Below are 15,119 nucleotides of genomic sequence, written 5' to 3' on the forward strand. Positions count from 1 at the left end.
CTTCTGTCCACACCACTCTTTGAGCCACACATTTAATTCTCTAATCTGCTTGGCCCTATGGCAATTTACGCCTGTCTCATGTAGTAATCCAGAGATTATTACCCTTGAGGTCCTGCTTATTAACTTAGAACCCAGATCCTCAAACTTCCTCCACAGAACCTCATTCTTAGTTCTACCTATGTTGTTAGTTCTTACATGGTTCTTACATAGGGACGGCGCAGTGGTTAGCACCGCAGCCTCACAGCTCCAGGGACCCAGGTTCGATTCTGGGTTCTGCCTGTGTGGAGTGTGCAAGTTCTCCCTGTGTCTGTGTGGGTTTTCCCCGGGTGCTCCGGTTTCCTCCCACAGCCAAAGACTTGCAGGTGATAGGTAAATTGGCCATTGTAAATTGCCCCTAGTGTAGGTAGGTGATAGGGAATAAGGGATTACTGTAGGGTTAGTATAAATGGGTGGTTGTTGGTCGGCACAGACTCGGTGGGCCGAAGGGCCTGTTTCAGTGCTGTATCTCTAAATAAAAAATAAAATAAATAAATATGGTCCTTGACAACTGGATCCTCCCCCTCCAATGCCAAGTTCTTCTCCAGCTGCCAGGAGATATGACAAATCCTGGCAACACAATCCTCGGAACTCCTGGTTTCAGCTGCAGAGAACAATATCTATTCCCCTGACTACACTGCCCCTACCACTACCACATTCCTTTTTACACCACCCCCCCCCCCACCCTTGAATGGCCTCCTGCATCATGGTGCCTCCCAGAACAAAGAGTCTGGGTATCTCTGCCCTTCCCTGATGCTCCGCAACGTCTACAGTTCAGACTCCAGCCCAACAACTCTGAGCCGAAGTTCCTTAAGCTACAGATACTTACCACAGATGTGGTTGTCTGGGACCACAATGCTGCACCTATGGCACACCAACTGCTCTGTCATGTCTATCTAAATTATTTACTGAGTTCCTTAGTTAAAATTATTGTTCAATCGATTACTTTAGTTCTATAGATTAATTAGCTTATCTAGTTTATTAAGTTAATAAAGTAATAGTAAGTTACAAATTCTTAGCTCTGATTCAGACACACCTCCCCAGCTTAAAAAGCAAAAATGAAACTGCTATACTCACCGATCAGCTATCTTCTGCTCCGTGGCATCACTGCTTGATTTCATTTGTTGACTGACGATCCGCTTTTGAGTCTTCTCCCAAGCTAGTTTCAAGTAGCCCTTAAAGGAACCACTGGCTACTCAAAAACAAGCTGAAAACCTACAGGTATGTGGCATTTGGGGAGTTGGAAGAAGCGAGGGTGCTCCTCATATCTCCACAAAACTGTGAGCTACCCTTATGCCTATTTGAGTTTTTCAGTTGGAAATTTCCTACCGATTTGAACCTTGAACCACGCAACACATTGTACTTTGCTAATTTTCCACCCCTTTTGAACTTGCTCAGGATCAGATCACATTGATTATGTTTGAATCTGCTAAGTGTGATAGTTAGAAAGTGCTTTCAGATCACTGTTAATATTTCAAATAGCTTTTATATATTTTGTAGCCTTGCTCATCACAGCAGGAACTGACTTTGAATTACTTGATCAGTCATCGCAGCCAACTCCTTAAAATAGACTCAGTAAAAACATTTTAGATGTAGTCAAAGATGTATTGCAACAAATTTAAAATATGTCGAGCAACATGTTAAAAGGTTTGCTTAAAATATTGCATCTCCTGTCAGTGGAGAAACATAACCTGGAATTTTTGGAACTGCTTTGCAAACTGAAAAGGTGAGAAAATTCTTCAGTTGAGCCACAGATAAGAAAAGTTTATGGCAAAATTGTGGTGCACATTTAAAAGTTTTGGAAGCATTTGAATGTGCATTTCCAGAGCCCAAAATTCAGTCGCTGTTTAAGCGTAGAGGCCAGGGTTTGAAGGGTGCCTACAACCATTGGAAACGGGGTGGGTAAAATAGAAAATTCATTTACCCATCTCATTTCCATGACTGCGGTGTCAAAAGGAACAACCGCCATGCAGCTCCAGTGTCCACATTAGTGCACGCATCCTCTGCACCCTCCAGGGTGGCAAGTAGCATTTGTTTGAGACCACATATTCCAGGCAGCCTCCCTGATTTAAAGACGCAGGCTGCTGGATATTTGATTTTCAACACTTAAAAGGAAAGTCATAGCGTTGCAAGGAGAGGAGAGAGCTCCGAAATTCAGCGATACTGCCCTGTACGCACTCTGCCAGGAGGTTAAATGTAGGAGGAAGGCCACGTTTTCAGCAAAGGGCAAGAAGCCCTCCAGACTGACCCTCAGAAGGGAGTGGAAGCATCATGCAAGGGTAGTCAATACCCAAAGTGTAGCCCCACGGATCTGGCAGCAATGCTGAAAGAAGATCAATGACCTCAATCAAGCTGAGTGAATGCATCTGCACATCACATTTCACATTGCTCAATGTTCATACCCCATTGTTCACCCAGGACCGGGAGTCACTCCTAACATCTTACCTCACCCACACACATCTTCGAAGCATGCCAGACGCGCACACATACCTCTCTTTGCCTTCACATACCTCCAGCTATTCAACTACGACACACTGACCCACAGTCAATAACATTCTGCCTTCTCTCTTTGGGAGAAGCTCGCCCACAACAGGGGAGAAAGCTAGAGGACCAGAGGAGGACCAGGTCTATGTCCCCTCAGTGCTGTGGAGAAAATGGTCCTCAGAACAATGGTCAGCTCTGCCAGGGAGCCAGGGCATCCAATGCAGCAGAGGCCATTCCAGATGAGGTTAAGTTGCTGCCTTATGCACCTTCTGAAAGATTAGATTAGAACATTACAGCGCATTACAGGCCCTTCGGCCCTCGATGTTGCGCCGACCTGTGAAACCATCTGACCTACACTATTCCATTTTCATCCATATGTCTATCCAATGACCACTTAAATGCCCTTAATGTTGGCAAGTCTACTACTGTTGCAGGCAGGGCGTTCCACGTCCCTACTACTCTCTGAGTAAAGAAACTACCTCTGACATCTGTCCTATATCTATCACCCCTCAACTTAAAGCTATGTCCCCTCGTGTTTGCCATCACCATCCGAGGAAAAAGACTCTCACTATCCACCCTATCTAACCCTCTGATTATCTTATATGTCTCTATTAAGTCACCTCTCCTCCTTCTCTCCAACAAAAACAACCTCAAGTCCCTCAGCCTTTCCTCGTAAGACCTTCCCTCCATACCAGGCGACATCCTAGTAAATCTCCTCTGCACCCTTTCCAAAGCTTCCACATCCTTCCTGTAATGCGGTGACCAGAACTGCACGCAATACTCCAGGTGCGGCCTCACCAGAGTTTTGTACAGCTGCAGCATGACCTCGTGGCTCCGAAACTCGATCCCCCTACTAATAAAAGCTAACACATCATATGCCTTCTTAACAGCCCTATTAACCTGGGTAGCAACTTTCAGGGATTTATGTACCTGGACACCAAGATCTCTCTGTTCATCTACACTATCAAGAATCTTCCCATTAGCCCAGTACTCTGCATTCCTGTTACTCCTTCCAAAGTGAATCACCTCACACTTTTCCGCATTAAACTCCATTTGCCATCTCTCAGCCCAGCTCTGCAGCTTATCTATGTCCTTCTGTACCCTACAACATCCTTCGGCACTATCCACAACTCCACCGACCTTCGTGTCATCCGCAAATTTACTAACCCACCCTTCTACACCCTCTTCCAGGTCATTTATAAAAATGACAAACAGCAGTGGCCCCAAAACAGATCCTTGCGGTACACCACTAGTAACTAAACTCCAGGATGAACATTTGCCATCAACCACCACCCTTCCGTCTTCTTTCAGCTAGCCAATTTCTGATCCAAAGCTCTAAATCACCTTCAACCCCATACTTCCGTATTTTCTGCAATAGCCTGCCGTGGGGAACCTTATCAAACGCCTTACTGAAATCCATATACACCACATCCACTGCTTTACCCTCATCCACCTGTTTGGTCACCTTCTTGAAAAACTCAATAAGGTTTGTGAGGCACGACCTACCCTTCACAAAACCGTGCTGACTATCGCTAATGAACTTATTCTTTTCAAGATGATTATAAATCCTGTCTCTTATAACCTTTTCCAACATTTTACCCACAACCGAAGTAAGGCTCACAGGTCTATAATTACCAGGGCTGTCTCCACTCCCCTTCTTGAACAAGGGGACAACGTTTGCTATCCTCCAGTCTTCCGGCACTATTCCTGTCGACAATGACGACATAAAGATCAAGGACAAAGGCTCTGCAATCTCCTCCCTGGCTTCCCAGAGAATCCTAGGATAAATCCCATCTGGCCCAGGGGACTTATCTATTTTCACACTTTCCAAAATTGCTAACACCTCCTCCTTGTGAACCTCAATCCCATCTAGCCTAGTAGTCTGAATCTCAGTATTCTCCTCGACAACATTTTCTTTCTCTACTGTAAATACTGACGAAAAATATTCATTTAACGCTTCCCCTATCTCCTCTGATTCCACACACAACTTCCCACTACTATCCTTGATTGGCCCTATTCTAACTCTAGTCATTCTTTTATTCCTGATATACCTATAGAAAGCCTTAGGGTTTTCCTTGATCCTATCCGCCAATGACTTCTCGTGTCCTCTCCTTGCTCTTCTCAGCTCTCCCTTTAGATCCTTCCTGGCTAGCTTGTAACTCTCAAGCGCCCTAACTGAGCCTTCACGTCTCATCCTAACATAAGCCTTCTTCTTCCTCTTGACAAGTGCTTCAACTTCTTTAGTAAACCGCGGCTCCCTCGCTCGACAACTTCCTCCCTGCCTGACAGGTACATACTTGTCAAGGACACGCAGTAGCTGCTCCTTGAATAAGCTCCACATTTCGATTGTGCCCATCCCCTGCAGTTTCCTTCCCCATCCTACGCATCCTAAATCTTGCCTAATCGCATCATAATTTCCTTTCCCCCAGCTATAATTCTTGCCCTGCGGTATATACCTGTCCCTGCCCATCGCTAAGGTAAACCTAACCGAATTGTGATCACTATCACCAAAGTGCTCACCTACATCTAAATCTAACACCTGGCCGGGTTCATTACCCAGTACCAAATCCAATGTGGCATCGTCCCTGGTTGGCCTGTCTACATACTATGTCAGAAAACCCTCCTGCACACACTGGACAAAAACTGACCCATCTAAAGTACTCGAACTATAGTATTTCCAGTCAATATTTGGAAAGTTAAAGTCCCCCATAACAACTACCCTGTTACTCTCGCTCCTGTCGAGAATCATCTTCGCTGTCCTTTCCTCTACATCTCTGGAACTATTCGGAGGTCTATAGAAGACTCCCAACAGGGTGACCTCTCCTCTCCTGTTTCTAACCTCGGCCCATACTACCTCAGTAGACGAGTCCTCAAACGTCCTTTCTGCCGCTGTAATACTCTCCTTGATTAACAATGCCACACCCCCCCCCCCCCACCCCTCTTTTACCATCTTCTCTGTTCTTACTGAAACATCTAAATCCCAGAACCTGCAACATCTATTCCTGCCCCTGCTCTACCCATGTCTCCGAAATGGCCACAACATCGAGATCCCAGGTACCAACCCATGCTGCAAGCTCACCCACCTTATTCCGGATGCTCCTGGCGTTGAAGTAGACACACTTTAAACCAAGTTCTTGCTTGCCAGTGCCCTCTTGCGTCCTTGTAACCTTATCCCTGACCTCACTACTCTCAACATCCTGTACACTGGAACTACAATTTAGGTTCCCATTCCCCTGCTGAATTAGTTTAAACCCCCCCGAAGAGCACTAGCAAATCTCCCCCCCAGGATATTGGTACCCCTCTGGTTCAGGTGAAGACCATCCTGTTTGTAGAGGTCCCACCTACCCCAGAAAGAGCCCCAAATTATCCAGGAAACCAAAACCCTCCCTCCTACACCATCCCTGCAGCCACGTGTTCAACTCCTCTCTCTCCCTATTCCTCTCTTCGCTAGCACGTGGCACGGGCAACAACCCAGAGATAACAACTCTGTTTGTTCTCGCTCTAAGCTTCCACCCTAGCTCCCTGAATTTCTGCCTTAAATCCGCATCTCTTTTCCTACCTATGTCGTTGGTGCCTATGTGGACCACGACTTGGGGCTGCTCCCCCTCCCCCTTAAGGATCCCAAAAACACGATCCGAGACATCACGAACCCTGGCACCTGGGAGGCAACACACCAACCGTGAGTCTCTCTCGTTCCCACAGAACCTCCTATCTGTTCCCCTAACTATGGAGTCCCCAATGACTAATGCTCTGCTCCTCTTCCCCCTTCCCTTCTGAGAAACAGGGACAGACTCTGTGCCAGAGACCTGTACCCCATTGCTTACCCCTGGTAAGTCGTCCCCCGCAACAGTATCCAATCCGTACCTCCGCTTCTGTCAAAGTTGCTGCAAGCAAAACTAAAAGAAAGTGATTTTAAACCGCCCAAATATATAGTTTTTACTTACCCAGCAGTCCCCTGGTCCTCCGAAAACAAAAGGGAATTAACTTTTAACTTACACTGAAACTGACCTGCCAGCTGCAAGTTCGCTCCGTACCTTTGCTTCTGTCAAAGCTGCTGCAACCAAAACTAAAAGAAAGATTTCATGAAATGGAAACTGTAGATGGAGTGGCCACAGACCTCCTGATTTCCTCCCCACCCGCCTTTCCTTACCCCTCCCCTCCCCTTACGTTCTTGCGCTTTTAAAAAGTCAGGAACTGCTGGCTGCTCAGCCCCTCCAGAAGCAAGTTGAGGGGCAAGTAAGTTGAAAGAAGGAGTACCATGACTCGACCTAACACTTGCAGCCACCAGCTCAGATACTGGCACAATGCATACTTTAGAGACCAGTTTAGAGTATGGAAATGAACAGGGTGAGCCACCAGGCATGAGTAAGCTCATAGGTGATAGGTCAGCACATCCACAAGCTCCCCAGCGGGTGAGGTCGCACATCAGTTCTGCTGCAGGGGACTCAGATGAGGACCTCGTTGAGGCGGACTACAACAGAACACTGATGAATATGTCACCAAAATGCTTGGGGTACTGGCAGGCCTGCCAGATTGCCTCCAGTCACTTGCTAGGAGCATGGAGGAGCCCAGGTCCACCATGGCACAGTTCACTGTGCAGAGCTTGGAGCCCATCCTTTCCACTATGAAAGTGGTTGGCACCACCGTGGCAGCACTGCCAGACTATCCATGATGGAGCATCTGATGACTGCTGTTTGAGCTTCCACTTTAGCACAGACAGTGCTGCAATGGAAGCTCAGAGGTCATGACATTCCTGGCTGCTAGCATGCAGCCTCAGACTGCTGCAGGCACAGACAGCTGCCATCGTGGAATCAGATCTCAGTGTCCGAAGGGGCATGCAAGTTTTCCAGCAATCCCCTCTCAGGATGGTAGTATTCATGCTCCCACTGCTGCCACTCCACTAGTGCCTTTTCAGTGCCTCGAGCCGGTCAACCCAGACTGCTGCCACCCATGCCTAAGTGCTACAGTCCAAAGCCGCACCTTCAAGGCCCAGAGCCACTCGAGGGTGTCCACCAAGGCCAACTGCAGTCTCCACTAGCCATGCTGCAGCCACTAGGGTAAGAGTGTGTCACAAGCACTAGGCCAAGCAAAGGCACCCGCATGACAGGCACAATGGGAATGCACAAGGATGATTAGTTCTGGATTTTTTGTACTTTTGATGCATTGCTGGATAAAGTTGCTATGTTAAGGTTATTGCTGTTGGATGATGTAGATCAAGGGGATTTTGTCATGGGCAACCTGAAATGGATGTATTGTAAGGGGATGATGGGTCCATGTTGGGGCTGGGGAAGTTCCATTCAACTGAAGCGAAGCTCACTATGCGGTCCTTCTTGCTCCGTCCAGTTACAGCTGGTGCATGTGGATATCTCCTTCCTTCTCCACCCGAGGTGACTACCAGATATCAGGAAGTAGTGGCTGGGCCCTCATAATAGCAAGGTTGTGGTGGACACAATGCACTACCACAAACATGGAGACCCTCTCAAGCATGTACTGCAGAGAATTCCCCCAACCCCAAGTGAAATCTCAGCAAACCAATATCTTGTGCCACGGTGTTATGTGTGGATCCATGGCTCTCGAAGGTCCTCTGACCTTGGCTGGTGGGATGGTGGAAAGGGATCATGAGCTAATTGTGGAGCAACCATCCTGTTGTCTGTCTTGGAGGTCCAAAGATGGTGGGTAGTGCAGACTGTCGAAGGATGAAAGCATCGTGGGTGCTTCCAGGACAGCAGGCTTTCACTGGCAAGAATTTCTTGGTGTGATCGCATACCAATGCATATTTATTGGGTTGTTGTCCTTGCGGTTGCGTTATCGCTCTCAGTTGACCTGTGCACCAAGTATGCACAGTTGAACGTGCCCTGCACCATTGGGAAGCCCGTTATCCTGCTGAACCCATGTGCCCTCTCGTCCTCGTCATCCCTCCTCAGGGAGAACAGGATGAAGTTAGCCCTTCTCCTGTAGAGTGCCTCTGTCACCTGCCGGAGGCTTCGATGGACACCAACTGTGAGACTTTGCTAATGTTGCCAGTTGCCACCTGGAAGGAAGAGGTTGTGAAGAATGAAAGGGCAGTGATCTTCACTGGCACTGGGAGGGCCAGCCACGCTGTTTTTAGGATCCAGGTCCTTTGTCACTACATCTTTAATGGAAAGTACTGATCCAGCCTCATCTCAATATGTTGCTGGAAGGCTCTCTTGAGGTATGGTCTTTTAAGGAGAGCCCTTCTTCACCTCCCTCAGAGGTTCCTCTCTGCCTATCCTGCTCATGCTTCGGAGCAACTGGCACTGCAACTACTGCCCCCATACTTATCAAAAGCTATGTAATTCTCTAGCTTTTCTGTGGTCAACAGAAACTGTCACATTCCTCCAGTATCTCACCAACTTGGCCTGTGCACAAGCAAGTCAAAAGCACCTCAGCTGCAATTTCCTTAGTGGCCCTTTAAATAGCCCAATACAGGCCCACTTTGCTTGCTAATGTTTGTTATTTCAGGAGTGAATTAGGAAGGCTTGCCCTGCAGATTTGTTGCACAATTTCTGTATTTGTGTTGGAAATCACATCAGCCAGTTGGTGCCTATAGCATCATGATCTCGCCATTTCAAGCTCTTCGGGTACATGCAGCAGTTACACCTGCCACTCCTGATGCCATGTAGCTCATACAGGAAGCGGTCAGCACGCCTCCTGCGCCACGAACACGGAAATATGTTTGCCAGAAGTGCACTACCCAATTGAATTTTGTGCCCCCAGTGTTTTTTTTTATTCATTCAAGGGATGTGGGCATCGCTGGCTAGGCCAGCATTTATTACCCATCGCTAATTGCCCTTGAGAAGGTGGTGGTGAGCTGCCTTCTTGAACCGCTGCACTCCATGTGGGGTAGGTACCCCCACAGTGCTGATAGGAAGGGAGTCCCAGGATTTTGACCCAGCAACAGTGAAGGAATGGCGATATAGTTCCAAGTCAGGATGGTGAGTGACTTGGAGGGGAACTTGCAGGTGGTGATGTTCCCATGCATCTGCTGCTCTTGATCTTCTAGTTGGTAGCGGTCGAGGGTTTGTAAGGTGCTGTCTAAGGAGCCTTGGTGCACTGCTGCAGTGCATTTTGTAGATGGTAAACACTGCTGCCACTTTGCGTCGGTGGTGGAGGGAGTGGATGTTTGTAGATGGGGTGCCAATCAAGCGGGCTGCTTTGTCCTGGATGGTGTCGAGCTTCTTGAGTGTTGGCTCCCCCATCATTGAGGATGGGGATATTTGTGGAGCCATCTCCTCCATTTAGTTGTTTAATTGTCCACCACCATTCACGGCTGGATATGGCAGGACTGCAGAGCTTAGATCTGATCCGTTAGTTATGGGATCGCTTAGCTCTGTCTATCACATGCTGCTTATGCAGTTTGGCACGCAGATAGTCCCGTGTTGTTGCTCCACTAGGTTGACACCTCATTGTGAGGTATGTCTGGTGCTGCTCCTGGCATGTCCTCCTGCACTCTTCATTGAACCAGGGTTGGTCTCCTGGCTTGATGGTAATGGCGAAGTGGGGGATATGCCGGGCCATGAGGTTACAGATTGTGGTTGCGTACAATTCTGCTGCTGTTGATGGCCCACAGCACCTCATGGATGCCCAGTTTTGCATTGCTAGATCTGTTCGAAATCTATCCCATTGAGCACGGTGGTAGTGCCACACAACACGAAGGAGGGTATCATCAATGTGCAGGCAGGACTTGGTCATCACAACAATTGTGCGGTGGTCACTCCTACCAATACTGTCATGGGCAGATGTATCTGCGGCAGGCAGATTGGCGAGGACGAGGTCAGATATGTTTTCCCCTCTTGTTAGTTCCCCCACCACCTGCCGCATACCCAGTCTAGCAGCTATGTCCTTTAGGACTCGGCCAGCTCGGTCAGTAGTGGTACTACTGAGCCACTCTTGGTGATGGACATTGAAGTTCCCCACTCTGAGTACATTCTGTGCCCTTGCCACCCTCAGTGCTTCCTCCAAGTGCTGTTCAACATGGAGGAGTACTGACTCATCAGCTGAGGGAGGGCGGGAAGTGGGAATCAGCAGGAGGTTTCCTTGTTCATGTTTGACCTGATGCCATGAGACTTCAAGGGGTCCAGAGTTGATGTTGAGGACTCCCAGGACTCCCTCCTTACTGTATACCACTGTGCCGCCACCTCTGCTGGGTCTGTCCTGCCAGTAGGACAGGACATACCCGGGGGTGGTGATGGCCGCGTCTGGGACATTGTCTGTCAGGTATGATTCCGTGAGTATGACTATGTCAGGCTATTGCTTGACTAGTGTGTGGGACAGCTCTCCCAACTTTGGCACAAGCCCCCAGATGTTAGTAAGGAGGATTTTGCAGGGTCGACAGGGATGGGTTTGCCATTATCGTTTCCGGTGCCGAGGTCAATGCCGGGTGGTCCGTCCGGTTTCATTCCTTTTTTCATTGACTTCGTAGCGGTTAGATACAACTGAGTGGCTTGCTAGGCCATTTCAGAGGGCATGTAAGAGTCAATCACATTTCTGTGGGTCTGGAGTCACATGTAGGCCAGACCAGGTAAGGACAGCAGATTTCCTTCCCTAAAAGACATTAGTGAATCATATGGGTTTTTACAACAATCGAGAATGGTTTCATGGCCATCATTAGACTAGCTTTAAATTCCAGATTTATCAATTGAATTCAAAATCCACCTTCAGCTGAGGTGGGATTTGAACCCATGTCCCCAGAGCAATACTGGGTTACTAGTCCAGTGACAATACCACTATGCCACCGCCTCCCCAATATAGTTTCAATATAATCATGTTTAATTACTTTATTTGCCCTGGCATACCATGGGGCTATTAGCATTCTGAGGATAAATTCCGTTTTATATTCAAAGTGGGGGTTGGTAGGCGACAAGTTTTGTGTTTAAAGGGCTATAGAGGAAGAAGATTTGGGCCAGGCAGGCATTCTACAAACTAATACAAAAGCAAAATACTGCAGATTCTAGAAATCCGAAATAAAAACAGAAAATGCTGGAAATACTCAGCAGGTCTGGTTTCATCTGTGGAGAGAGAAACAGAATTAACATTCCAGGTCTTTGACCTCTCTCTAATTAGAAGTCGCAGACCTGAAAGGTTAACTCTGTTGCTTTCTCCACAGATGCCGCCAGCCCTCCTGAGTTTTTTTAATTCTTTCATGGGATGTGGGCATCATTGGCTAGGCCAGCATTTATGGCCCATCCCTAGTTGCCCTTGAGAAGGTGCCGGTGAGCTGCCTTCTTGAACCGCTGCAGTCCATGCGGGGTAGGTACACCAGCAGTGCTGTTCGCAAGGTCGTTCCAGGATTTTGACCCAGCAACAGTGTAGGAACGGCGTATAGTTCCAAGTCAGGATGGCATGTGGCTTGGAGGGGAACTTGCAGGTAATGGTGTTCCCATGCATCTGCTGCCCTTGTCCTTCTCAGTGGTAGAGGTTGCAGGTTTAGAAGGTGCTGTCTAAGGAGCCTTGGTGTGTTACTGCAGTGCATCTTGTAGATGGCACACACTGCTGCCACTGTATGTCGGTGGTGGAGGGAGTGAATGTTTGTGGATGGGTGCCAATCTTTAAAAGTGGCTTTAGTAACTGGAAGTAGCTTTGGCATAATCTTTTCAAACAATTTTCTTTCTGAAATTACAATATGGCTTTCAATAAGATTCTTTGATCACGTGTATATGCATGCCCGAGTGCCATGATTTGATCACACAGACAAAACTCCTGTCAGATAGCTTCAAATATTGGAAATAAGATTGGGCTCAGAGGAGCCAGTGTAACGCAGCCCTCCAAACCCTGAACAAAAGTTAAGAATCATTTACTCTCATTTTACTTGACGAAGTGTAAATTCACTCTCAGGGAGGTTTAATAAGTTTCAAGAATGCAAAGATTAAAAATTAAAAAGTGACTCCCGACAACGCAAAGCATGCGCAAAGCAATCGCAGGCGCCATCAGTGCATGTAAACATTTGCCAGCTTGCCAGTATGAATGCGTGCATGACGCTGTCATGTAGGTTCCCACCTGCCAAGAATGAGGCATATTAATTTCACCACATGAACACTGATTTTTTAAACTGTTACTGGAGTAAAGAAAGAACTTGTTTTTTTAAATGAAAGCAAAACCAGACCCTTGACTGGAAAGACATTTGCATATTTGCAGACAGTGCTTAAAAGGGACAAAAGACCATGCCCTGACACATTCAATCCACAATGGACTTTTGATCACCAGATGTTGAAGGTGGAGGAGCTGGCATTCCAGATTAACTGCTAAGATGTCCCAATACACAGAAGAGACCTGATCAAACCAATCAATCAGTCATGTGACCACCTGCTGGCCAACTAGGGGAGTTTTAAATTAGAGAAACAGTGTTGGAACTCAGAAAGCTGTTTGCTCCTGGACTGACATGACCTCTCATGGCTGGCTTGCCGCAGCCTCTCCTGTCTGCTTCCATCTCTTTCCCATGGAACTGAAAACCACTGAAGACATATGAACCCCAAGAGAGAAAAGTCTCCTAAAGTGAACATGGTTTAAGAAGAATACTGGGCCCCAAAGAAAAGCAAGATCTACCTATAAGCAAGGACTACAGCAAGCTCAAAGCACAGTAACAAAAATTCCTCTTCAGAGATTGCCTCAAACCTCTCTACTTTATTTTTCTTCTGCTCTTTTCTGTCTCTATTTGCATGTGCGTATCACATATGCATGCTGGCGTGGGGTGCAGCGTGTATCTGTAGGCGTTAACCGAATTAGAGTTTAAGTTGAAGTTTTAATGAATTTCACTTTTCTTCTTTAAACCTAAGAAAGACTGTTTGTGCTCATTTCCTAGCCTTATAATTGGAAAGTGGTGAACAAGGATTCACCAAGGGGAGCTCAAAACACTGTGTGCTTAAAAATTAAATCCTGTTACAGTAAAACCAGATGAAGGCAGAAAGGGACCCCTAGACACCTTTCTCACCTGGTCATAACAACGTCATCACGCAAAGACATCCTCACCCCTCAATCGCCGTCTCCATTCACCTGTACTACGCTCCCTCGCATTATCCCTATTTCAATCACCACTTCACCCTGCTCGACCTTTCGCTCCCCACCATCTTCCCTCAGCCACTTGCTCCCCCCACCCGCTTCCCCCCCCTCAGCTACTCGGTCCCGCCCCACCAGACGCTCGCTCCAGGTCGCGCCGCTTCACTCCTTTCGGCCACACGCTCCCACATCGCCCTGTCACCCCTCACGGCCTGCCTTGCTTCTTCGGGCAGCGAAGTGGGGAACGATCAAACGTGGAAGTGGCCGACAGGAGGGAAGCGGCACGGCCTGGAGCGAGCAGCCGGGGAGGAGGCAGGCAGCTAGCAGCTGGATAGCGGGATGGAGAGCAGGGGAAGTGAGGAGCGGGGAGCAAGCGGCGGGAGGCTGGAGCGAGTGGCTAAGGGAAGGCAGCGGGGAGCGAGCAGCGAGAAGACAGGCACATGAGGGAGCGGCAAAGAGAAGCACAATGGCAGGAGGGAGCGGGGAACTGTCAGGGATGGGATGGAGACGGTGACGGCAACCATTGAGGAGATTTTCGGGTTGAATTTGTTTTTGTGATAAATTGAGCAGTGCCATCTTTATTACTGGCAGCTGCCTGAGACGTCACAGGCAGTGACATTTCAGTGGATGAGGCTGCATTTGCACATGTGCTAGTACTGCACCACCTAGTGGTTGCATTGTCAGCAAATGCAGCCTAAAAATAAAGTGGCACAGGTGAACAATTTTACTTTCCACAATGGCTGTGCTTTCTCGGGAATTAGCATACTGTAGTTTTGTAAAGTTGCCCTGTCCTATTCAAAATGGGAGACTTGCCAGTTTCCTTATCAATTCCTGAACAACTATCATCCATGGTGGAAGCGTTCAGCTAGTTCTGAGAACATGAATGCCTGCAGTGCTCATTTCATATGGCTTTTTTCCCCCAAACAATACTACACTATGAATTTTCAAGCTCATATCATTAGAAAACTTGGTATCCCATTACTGAGTATGAGCAATGCTATGGCAGATCCAGTGGATGGAATTACAAGTGCAATTATATCCTATAAAAGGTCAAACGGTTGTTGTCATTCCAGGGATCTGGTAAAATATATACTACTACTTTTGCTAGTAAAAGCATATCTTTACCTCAAGTTGCAAGAGTCTAGTTGTTACTGTTCCAAATAATATTTGAAATGTGGTTATTAAGTAATACAAGGCTTTTGCTATGAATTTTGCAGTTGTCACCATACCACACATCAGAGGGAGTGCCTTCCTCAAAGCGAACATTCCCCACGGTTTCCAGTTCAATTAACAGAAACAGAACACTCAAATTAAAAAACTCAGTGGTTGGCTTTACTTCAGTCTGATACCTTGCTTCAGTTCTGTAAATAAAGACAGAAAGGATTGACTTAATTTCAGTGTGACAAAATGAATATTTGCATTTGACATCATGCTAACAGTAAAGATAAAAAATGTTAGGTTAGCACATTCTTATCTATTTTTGCATATTCTCACTGTTGAGAATGTTTTTTTGTGCCATCTGTATTGTTAAAATTTTGTGCCTGTGTGAATGCAACACGATAATGTGGCATGGATCATTCAACCAG

General features: G+C 47.2%; 1 protein-coding gene across 19 annotated transcripts in view; it reads right to left on the reverse strand.

Moving 5' to 3' along the window:
* The window catches only part of lrrc9 (leucine rich repeat containing 9), a 306,547-nt gene that overhangs the window by 193,461 nt on the left and 97,967 nt on the right, over window positions 1-15,119 (reverse strand). For all 19 annotated transcript variants that reach the window (XR_010975669.1, XM_068038808.1, XM_068038817.1 and 16 more), the window contains one exon: window positions 14,763-14,894. Coding sequence is in view for 18 of the 19 variants with exons in the window: in XM_068038808.1 (XP_067894909.1) it covers window positions 14,763-14,894 (132 nt within the window). In the remaining variant the exon portion in view is untranslated. The remainder of the gene's footprint in view (window positions 1-14,762; window positions 14,895-15,119) is intronic.

Source organism: Heterodontus francisci, chromosome 9 (genome assembly GCF_036365525.1).
Source record: "Heterodontus francisci isolate sHetFra1 chromosome 9, sHetFra1.hap1, whole genome shotgun sequence".
In the NCBI taxonomy this organism is placed as follows: Eukaryota; Metazoa; Chordata; class Chondrichthyes; order Heterodontiformes; family Heterodontidae; genus Heterodontus; species Heterodontus francisci.